The sequence below is a fragment of the Sprattus sprattus genome (assembly GCF_963457725.1).
Source record: "Sprattus sprattus genome assembly, chromosome: 7".
Taxonomy (NCBI): domain Eukaryota; kingdom Metazoa; phylum Chordata; class Actinopteri; order Clupeiformes; family Clupeidae; genus Sprattus; species Sprattus sprattus.
The window spans coordinates 27,187,030-27,196,816 of record NC_137926.1 but is presented as its reverse complement, the minus strand read 5'-3'; the positions used below and the strand labels follow the sequence as shown (position 1 = coordinate 27,196,816).

The window sequence follows — 9,787 nt, the reverse complement described above, 5'->3', positions numbered from 1 at the left end:
TGGTATTTAGTTTAACACAAACAGCATTCGAAACGGCAGCAGATGCTAATTGTGTCTGCTACTCTCATCTCTGTGGTTGAGCTGGATGCCTGTGCGTGCCCTTCTTGCGACTGGGAACCAAACTTCCACAGCAAGTGCGCACACACACTCCCAGAGAGTGTGAGAGTGGCTCTGTCTGTTCATCGCAGCAACCACTAAGACTTGGGCCATGACCCGACTTTGCTTTGGAAAGTTCCAGCTGTGTGCCCTAAACAAAGCATCCAGTGCCGTGACACTCCACATTTTCCACAAACTAGGCTCGCGCTTGGCTTGAAATACACTGCTGCTTTTCCTCCTTTGAGGATGATAACAATCTGAGGTTTGAAAGTAGGTGGTTTCATACTGTTCCTTGGACAACCGAGGGCTGCCATTAACCTCGCTTTGAATAATTGCATCAAAGGTGGGTTAATGGTGCCATTAAATTATTCCTTTCTTCAAACGGCAGGTTTTTTTGGGGGGTGTCTTAACAGTGTTTTCTTTGTTCAAGCTATGAAACACTGTGTTATTAACAAGCAGCAGTAGATACTTTTAGGGATAAGTCTAACTGGTTCTTGCATGAGGTGATCACGCATACTTGTATTCACACGCACACACACACATTAGTTTCTACACCATCGCAATTTTCAAGAAGTACACTGAATAAACGTAAAGACTTAGGTAGCAGCTCATGAGGCCATTATGAGAAGCTGTTATGTAAAGCATCTTCACATGCAAACATGCAGTCATACCTGATCAGACTCAAATATTTCCAATGCTCGAGGTGTAATAAACTGCTAGCAGGGTTTGCACGCCTCAGTGATGGACTCATCCCTGGAAACCAACTACAGCTAAAACAGAAGTATATATACAGCTAGCCAACAGTGTCGCTTACATCATTAAACAAATTCCATGACTTGATTATCGATCAACAAAGATATGAAAAAGCATAGTTAACTCAGTCAATTTCTGTAGAACGCTTGAAACCCCTTTATGCATTAAAAAAAATAATAATTATTTCCCATCCACATTTTGGAAGGGCAAAGTAGTTGGCAGCTTGTTTTCTAGGCAGAGTGTTTCTAGAGGATTAGCGCGTAACAGCTGAAAGTGAAGGCCTTCGCTGCTGGCAGGCCTTCACTGTCTCCTTCATGGGATGATTAGGAATCTGTCTGCCTCACTGCTGCCAGATGCCCACTGCCACTGCTGGACACTACAACCCCAGCGCTGGTGGAGGAAGGGCGGCTTTCAAACACCCGCCGTCCGCCTTCATGGACGGGGCACTTAGCATCGTGTGGTGTACTGCAGTCACCTCTCTCGCTTGATGTCCAGCAGTGCTTTGGGTAAAGTGTGCTGTTTGACTGTTTCACAGACTTGGTGATGGAAGACACTGCGACTGAAATGTCTTTCTATTGAAAACTTTTGCCCGTGCATGGTTCTGCGCACACACAAAATCCCCAGACACACAAAGCTTGTACGACTTGTCAATTTTAATTCCATCTCACTGTAACTTCAGTGGGTACTAATCTTAATGTGGATAAATAAACATGGCTCCCTTTTTCGTGCATTTAATGCACAGTGAAGCAATTTGCCTTTTAACTGAAAGGTGGAACAAACAAACTGCAAATTGTTCCCCTGTCAGTCTCTTGGCAAAGAGTTTCTTAAAAGGTCACAGATATTCTGCTGGCTTTGGAAAACCAACATATCGTTGCTGTTAGTGCAAAACCTCTCATCTCATATTTTAAGATTTCTTCCCATAAGTCAGTAGTATGACATACCATCCCTGTGTATAAGAATGTTCATGCTGTCATGACAACTGGAAACTGAAAGTGGGTGTTTCTGTTTGACCAAAATTCATTCAAAATGGGCTTTTGCATCCCTTATGTTGTTTCTGGTACAGTTTAGTAGTAGTAGTAGTAGAATTAGTATAATGTATTGAGAGAGCAATTGTTAGAGCAAAGCATTTTCTTTTTTCTAAACGTAAGGTCATCTACATTGTTTTTCTCCTTTTACTGACAACTTCAGTGTACTGAGATGTGAGGTTTTACGCCAACTGCTATGGTATAAGGCAGCTTTGCTGTGGCTTAACTGCAGGACATCAACATTTACATGGATAAACGCATTTTATCTTTCTTTAGTACAAAGTATATTACATATTTTAACTTGCATTGAAAGCCATCCGCCATACTTTCTCGTACAGCTTCATGATGACACTGGCCTTCCTCATATTTTTTCAAACTCCCTTGAGGTCACTCAGAGCGTTCTGCACAACATTAAACCAGACACTGTTTCAAGGCAGATACTTTTTAGCCTGGTTTCAACACAGATCAATTTCCTTAAGGATATGATGATACCAGTGAACATTTAGACCACCAACACTGTGACTGTAAGTATCCCTTCAGAATCTTCTTTATCATCATCATCATCATCATCGTTGTCATCATCATCGTCGTCGTCATCACTACTTTCATACAGAGGAGCACCATCAAGGGCCCACTTAGAGGCTCCAGAGGTGTGGTTTGGCTTCTCTCAAGCCCTTGTGAACTTATTTGAGCAGCTCTCTTATCAAGAAGAACGCTAAACATTATTTTAGAATCATTAAAATCCCAAGTTAGAAAAATAACTTAAACAATACAATTTTGTACATGTTCTTGAGCAACGCATTCATAAATGCTTTCATAAAACAAAAACACCAGATCACACACATATTGAAGTGTAAGTACTGAAGTACCAAAGAACAAAACAAAAAAACAACAGTAAAAAATAATAATTATTATTATTATAAAAACTCAAAACTTTTCATAATCTGGACATCTTGGACAAAGTCTTCAACAAAAAAAATGTAGGTTTTAGAAGGCAGAAGAGGCAGACAAAGCTCTTCCCACGTCCGGTCTACTGGAGGGCTGCAGTAGGCTGATGCAGTGGCCTCCTCAGGCTAGAGAAGCATCCTGGAAACAGAGGAGTCCTTCAGCTTGAGTCCCACCCCATACCGTACTTCAGTATAGGCATTGCATGCACAAACACAAACACAAAAAACAAGGAAAGGCGGCTGCTGCTGGACCTTGCTGATGTCTCTGCGTTCATCAATATGTTTGTCTAGATTTCCAGAGCTGAATATGGTTAGATTTGGATGAACTACACTCTCCCTTCAAAGTGTTGATACAAGTGAAACGGCTTTCTAAATATTCCTATATAAAGCTATTGTAATTGTATAGTTTGATGGGCTATCAGAAAACATCCCTTCAGTGAAGTAAAATTCCCTTTTTTATTTGCCTTTTCTGATCTTTTGACTTTCTATTTGGAGGACTGAAGGAACGAGTCCTCTGCGACACTGGTGGTGGTAAAAATGTAGGATGACACTCTTACATCTCGTTTAACTAGCTAATGTTGGAAAGCTAAAGATATTATGATGCTAGATTTAATGTTAATACAAGCCAAGTCTATGGGGCAAAAAGCTAGCCAGCTTTATTTTAAGCAAAACTAGCATTACACTAGCCAGCATTTACATTTGTGTGATTAATTCTAAGACTGATTAATACACGCCGTTTCTGAGACATGGAAAAGTGCTCAGCTCACCATTCTCCCAAAGATGCAAATATTCATGCATACATAAATCATGCATACAATCATCATGCATATCATTTTTTAAATGCAGAAAAACTGAGCACAACTCTATTTTGATACAAATTACACAACCATGTTTATAAGGCCCACCAAATACAAACTACAAAATAGTATTTTGCATTTGAAATACATCTTTTAAATGTATCAGAAATAGAGCCAATAACTGGAAAACACTGCTGCATGTCTCAGAATAACAGAGGAGGTGGAGGACAAATGCTCAAGAGATGTACAGCTTGTCTTAAGTCTACATGAACATAGTCATCCTGATAAAGCAGTTTGGACCTGAACTGACACTGAACTGATATAGAGGGAAACAAAAGAAAGAGAGCGAGAGAGACAGCACAGAAGTAAGAAAAGTGACAAGTTGGAAAGACCTGGATGTGCAGCTGTGGGCTGTGGCTTAACTCACCTCTGCTTCAATCGCTTCTGGGGGAGTGTTCTGAGGAGACACAATAGAAAAGTGGCCATGAAGTGTGTCCCTGTGTGTGTGTGTGCGCACACTCACAAGTAAGTGAATGAGTGTGTGTGTAACCTGAAAAAACCTCAAAGGACGACATAAATTGACAATCCGAGCATTCACTTCATCGAGAAAGCCTCAGCCAGGTCTTGCTCCTTGTCTAGAGCAGCAGTATCTTTGGGGGCCTGTGATTCAGAGACACATGTGCTCTTGCATGGGGCTGGGAGTCCATCCAACAACCACCCCCCCCCCCCCCCCCCCCCCCCCCCCTCCCCACTTCACCAAAAGGCTTTTGTGTAATGATCCATGAGGCCAGGGGCTGCACTGTAGTCTTGCCAAAACGCATCTCTCTCTGGGGCATCATCATCATCTGTCAAACTTCCTCCCTCTGTCTCTCTCTACATCCCATCCTCCCCCTCCCCATCCCTCCATTGCACCCTGCCTCCCTCCTGCCTCTTGTCCTCAAAAGGAAGTGAGTGGCGTAAATGGGTACTCTCGAATGCTACCCCCCCCCCTCCCCCCGAACACACACACTCTCATCCCTGGAGCCTCCTTCTCCAAATTTCCAGTCCTCTTCCCCTGTCCCCTCCAACCTCTGCGCTCCCCTCCATGCAGTGTGAAGCCCCAGCACAATGGGCTTATGACAAAAGCCAAGGTATTCACATTCAATTTCTCATTTCCTGGATAAGGAAGTCTTTGACATTTATTAGCTGGATGTTGAAATGCTTGTAATCCAGGCCGATGGGCTTTCTCACCGCACTGCAGCACAAATGGCTTGAAGCAGCCACACTCCTCAGAGTCCACCTGTCTCTCCTGGACTCTGGAGCTTGGACGTGCGTTTAAAGAAAAGGCCATTCCTTTCCATCGGTCTGAATTCAAAACATTTTGAATTTTACTGTAAATGTAAAAAGAATCATCATAAAAATTCTGACTGATCTATGAAATTCTGATTGGCCAGTTTTGGGTTCCTAAAACACGGGCTATGACCTTTGGACTCCCCTGATTGTGAGTCAATGACGTTGTGCCTGCAACATGACTTTGGGCCGTCCTCCGCACAGCTTCATACTCAACCAGAAGTGCTTCAGAGGTAGAGGGTTTAATCTGCCCAATTTGATTGACTTTCTGTATTGGTCATTTTTCTTTGATTGTTGTGCTTCTACCAAGAAGGCTACGTGGTCAAATGGTTTCTTTGTTTGTTTTAATTGTGGTAATCGTTATATATATTATTATTTTTTCTTTAGTTTGTTTATTGTTTTTCCAAGCACAAATACAAGAAAACAACAGCACACAGAACACCCCACCCACCCACCCATACATATAGTGTGCATGACATATACTATGTCTGCGGACATTTACCATACAGAGAAAAAAAAATCAAATAGTAATAACAATAATAATCACAAAAAAATTAAATAATAATAATAGTTAAAACTTTTTTTTTTTTAAACTTACAAGCAAAAACAAGACAAAAAAACATACACAATGCCTGCAATTTACAAAGAAATGTAACTACAGTGGTTTGTCTGTACTCTATTTAATTAAACAGTGTGCACCCAGTTCTAGTCTGTCACAGAGGGAAGGTTCAAATTGTCTATGTAATTAGAAAGACATCCCCATGTTCTATAGAACCTGCGAGTAGAGCCCTTGATGGTGTGTCTTATTTTTTCTATTTTTATAAAAGAAAGAATATCTTTAATCAGGGAACTGAATGAGGGGGCATTTGAAAACTTCCACCTCAGCAAAATTAGACGTCTTGCCACAAGTGTGATAAAGGCAACAAAGTCAGCCTTATATGAAGAGAGGGGTACTGTAGGAGGGAGAACACCAAACAAAGCAGTAAAAGGAGAGGGAGAAATTGTCACTTCCAAGACATCCGATCATCAAAGACCTTGGACCAGTATTCCTGTAGATTTGGACAAGACCAGAGTGTATGTGCCAAAGATGCAGGTGATGAGTGACACCGTTCACATGTTGGATCAACATCGGGGAAAATCTGGCTTAATTTAATTTGACCCTAGTCCAGTGAATACGGTGGACAATCTTGCACTGAATCAGGCCATGTTTAGCACATATTGATGAGGAATGCACGCGGTGCAAGACTGAGTCCCATAATTCGTCTGAGATCTCATCCCCCAGGTCCTCCTCCCATTGAGTTTTAATTAAGTTAAGACTTACTGGTCGTAAGGTATACATACTATTATAAATATAAGATATCATTCCTCTCTTCTTTGGGAGGGGCATAAAAAGGGAGTCGGTAGGGCTGGCAGGTGGTGCGTTAGGAAAATTGGGATATAAGGATCTAGCACAGCTACGTATCTGTAGGTATCTAAAGAACTGCGTTTTGGGCAATGAGTATTTCTCAGACAGTTGTTGGAATAATGCAAATAAGCCATCAATATACAAGTCATTAATTGTCCTGATACCCAACATAGACCAAATCGACCATGCTCCATAAATCAAGGAGGGTGGAAAAACCGGGTTTGTAGTAAGAGGAGACAGAGTAGAAAGAGCTTTTAGGTTGAAATGTTTTCTAAACTGGTTCCATATTCTCAATGATGTTTTAACGCATACATTTTTAGTATATGGGGACTAGGGGTGGGGGAAAAAATCGATTATTCGATTTTTCTCGGTTCTCTCTAAAACGATTCTCTCTCGATTTAGAAAAGTTCATAATCGATTTTGTGATTTACAATTTTTTTTTTTTTTTTACACATCCATTTTATGTTAAAATCGAAGCTGCATCGATTATTGGATTGTTCATAGAAAGTCAAAATTGTGAGAAGGAAAAGCTTTTTCTCTAATAAAAAATAGAGAAGGTAATTCATCTGTTGATTTTCTTTAATTATCAAACACAAAGTAGGAAGTGTAGCAAAGACTCTGAGTAGCAAACTCGAATGTTTCAAAAGTCGAAATGGATTGATAATCGTTTTATCGGTTTACAAAAGGGAAAGAATGGGTAGGGTATACTTTAGCTGCAGAATTTAGTGGGAACAACTCACTTTTACCCAAGTTTAATTTGTAGCCTGATGAAGTGCTGCAGGTATAGACGTGGACAGGTTTGATATATAGAGTAAAAGATCGTCCGCGTAAAGCGACACCTTATGTTCTATACCTGATCTTAATACGCCTGTAATTGTAATCATTATATTTTTGTGCTGTAGCCTACAGACAAAGTGAATACTGGAAAGTACGGTGATTAATGACATAGATTAAAGAATTGTGGCTGTAATTTAGTTTTTAAAAATACATCTATACTCATAATAATTTAGCTTGTATATTTCAGAGACAGCGCCTATTAGCAGGAGAACACATTTCTTCTCCTACTCAAAAATCTAAGGGGGGCGGGGGGGCGCAAGCAGTAGCCCCGACCACATTTGGGCTTGATGCCCATGGAGGAGACGGGTTTGAATCCGGCCCGATGTCATTTCTCCTGTCCACTACCCAGCCCTTCTCCCTCTCATTTCCTGTCCCATCTTTCACTGCACTATCGATTATAAGCACCAAAGCCCAAAAATAAATCTTTAAAAAAGCATTTTTAGTGAAGCAGAGTGGAGTGTCGCTTCTGAAAGGTGCTGGGGCTCAAATGATGGAATCACAGGTATTGTCTAAAGCGGCCCTGATCAGTCCTGATGGCCCGCTGTGGCCGGAACAACACAATGGTGGAATCTGGGGGTAATTCTAAATACATTCTAGAATATATTAGAAATGACTGCTGTTTCAGTCTAATGACATCTACCCGCTGTGAGTTTACATTTGAATTTCACCAATGGTGTTGAAGTGTGTGAATGTCTTGAATCATAGAGATTCATCTCTGACTAATGCATTCAAATTAACATTAACATTCTCAAAATACTAACGGTTGGCACATATTTCAAAGTGGTGAAGGTGTCAGTCTCTTCATAACTTCTGGACTTTGGCTAAAGAGTCAAATATGGACATATGGAATGACCGTGTGTGTGACTTGTTAGGGTGCATCAATTGCCTGTTGATTGGTTTAATTACTGTGTTGCACCAGCTGCTGGTCAGTTCACTGTTTTAAGAACAAGACATGTAAGAGGGTGGGGTTGAAATATGCCTATTTTGTTTATAAGATGGAGTTTATTGAGGTTCCTGGATGACGAGGTTCCTGGATGATTCGATCCATGTGAGAGCAATCACAATGTTTTTGTTAAGCAGTTCATGGTTAAGATGCCCCATAATCAAACACTAACAATAATATTTAAATAATATTCAATATATATTTTGATGAGCCTTGTAAAATTTGTCTAAGGTAGGGTAATTCATCTCCTCTATAGGTGTTAGTATGTCAGACACAGCTGCTTTTCCAAGACATGAATCTCCATGGGGCCCTCTCAAGTTCTCATTTGCCAAAACCAACTTACTGGCAGATGAGTGGAAGACACACTAATACTGCCCAAGCCTTTCCAAAACAGTGTGTGTGTGAGTGTGTGTGTGTGTGTGGTGTGTGTGTGTGTGTGTGTGTGTGTGTGTGTGTGTGAGAGAGGTTGTGTGTGTGTGTGTGTGTGTGTGTGTGTGTGTGTGTGTGTGTGAGAGAGAGAGGGCCTGTAAGTTTGTGTTTGTGATCGCTGGTTGGCCTGTGGGTGGGCCAATCACTCACCGGTAGATGTTGGGGTCCAGCAGCACCGCCGTGTCCCGGGGCAGCTGGGATAAGTGCACTGCTTTGGTCTTCATCTGCCCTCTCTCCGTCTCATTCACCCACACATCTGGCAGGCTAAACACAAACAGCACACAACACAACGCTGCATCAATGCAGGGGCTCTCGATGATCTGCAGTTTGATTTGCAGTTAGTTTGATTAGTGTGCCGTCACAGCATGCCAGGAGCCCCAGAGCTGATAACTGTCAGCTGGAATAGAGGCCGCAGCATGACACAAGCTCATCTCATATCTCTCCGTATGGGTGAATTGTGAACTGCTACCGGAGCTGAGAGTCGACAGGAATGGGAGCTCCAAGAGCAAGACTTTCAGCAAGGTTAACGTGTGGCCACACTTCCAGAGATGCAACAGAGGCTCCACTGCACTGAGGTGTGAGTGTGTGTGCACACGTATGTATGCGTGACAGACTGAGTGAAAGTACAAAGGGTGTTTTTAGAGAGGAAAACAGAGGTAGAGAAAACATGGGCAAAGAAATAAAAGCCTTTAGGAGAGAGAGAGAGAGCGTGAGGAACACAGGGAGGAAGAGTGTGAGAGAAAGAGGAAGGTAGAGTGAGGGTAAAGGATGGACAAAGAGCCTCATTGAAAGCACCATGCTGCCAGCACATATGTTAACACCTTCCCTGAGCATTTGGGTGCATTTCCACAAGGAGCACTTCCCTTGTCCACAGCAGACCAGAGGCCCAGACAGGACGAGAGGGGGTGGGGGGGTGGGGGGGGGGGGTCTCTAGCGGGACGTGCCGAGTGTACCAAGTCAAGACAATGGGATTTTGTGAATCATCAGACGACTAACTGACACATTGCACACACTGTCACACTAGAACACCGTTTTTATCCTTTCCATATGGTCTGTTACTCAATACTAAGGAGACGGTTGTTTTGTTATTTTAACCAAATTTAAAAAATGCAACAATATTCCCGTAAGAATGCTGGCAGAAGGGTTGCATAGGAAAGCCAGATAGACGTAGAGAGACAGAGGGGCGGGGGGGGGGGGGGGGGGGGGGGGTAGAGGGGTAAGTCAAA

The 9,787-nt window shown here is 42.1% G+C and overlaps 1 protein-coding gene across 3 annotated transcripts in view; it reads right to left on the bottom strand.

The window, feature by feature from the left end:
• Positions 1–1,482: 1,482 nt before the first annotated feature.
• LOC308367616 (zinc finger protein aebp2-like) overlaps positions 1,483–9,787 on the bottom strand; it is a gene marked incomplete at its 3' end in the record, with an annotated part of 35,446 nt that continues 27,141 nt past the window's right edge. The window contains exons 7-9 of one of the 3 annotated variants that reach the window (XM_080841581.1): positions 8,712–8,825; positions 4,046–4,075; positions 1,483–2,960 (exon numbers count right to left, since the gene is read on the bottom strand). In XM_080841581.1, coding sequence (XP_080697707.1) covers positions 2,948–2,960; positions 4,046–4,075; positions 8,712–8,825 — 157 coding nt within the window. Of the gene's footprint in view, positions 2,961–4,041; positions 4,076–8,707; positions 8,826–9,787 lie in introns of those variants that run through there. The other 2 variants (XM_080841582.1, XM_080841583.1) reach the window with 2 other exon arrangements.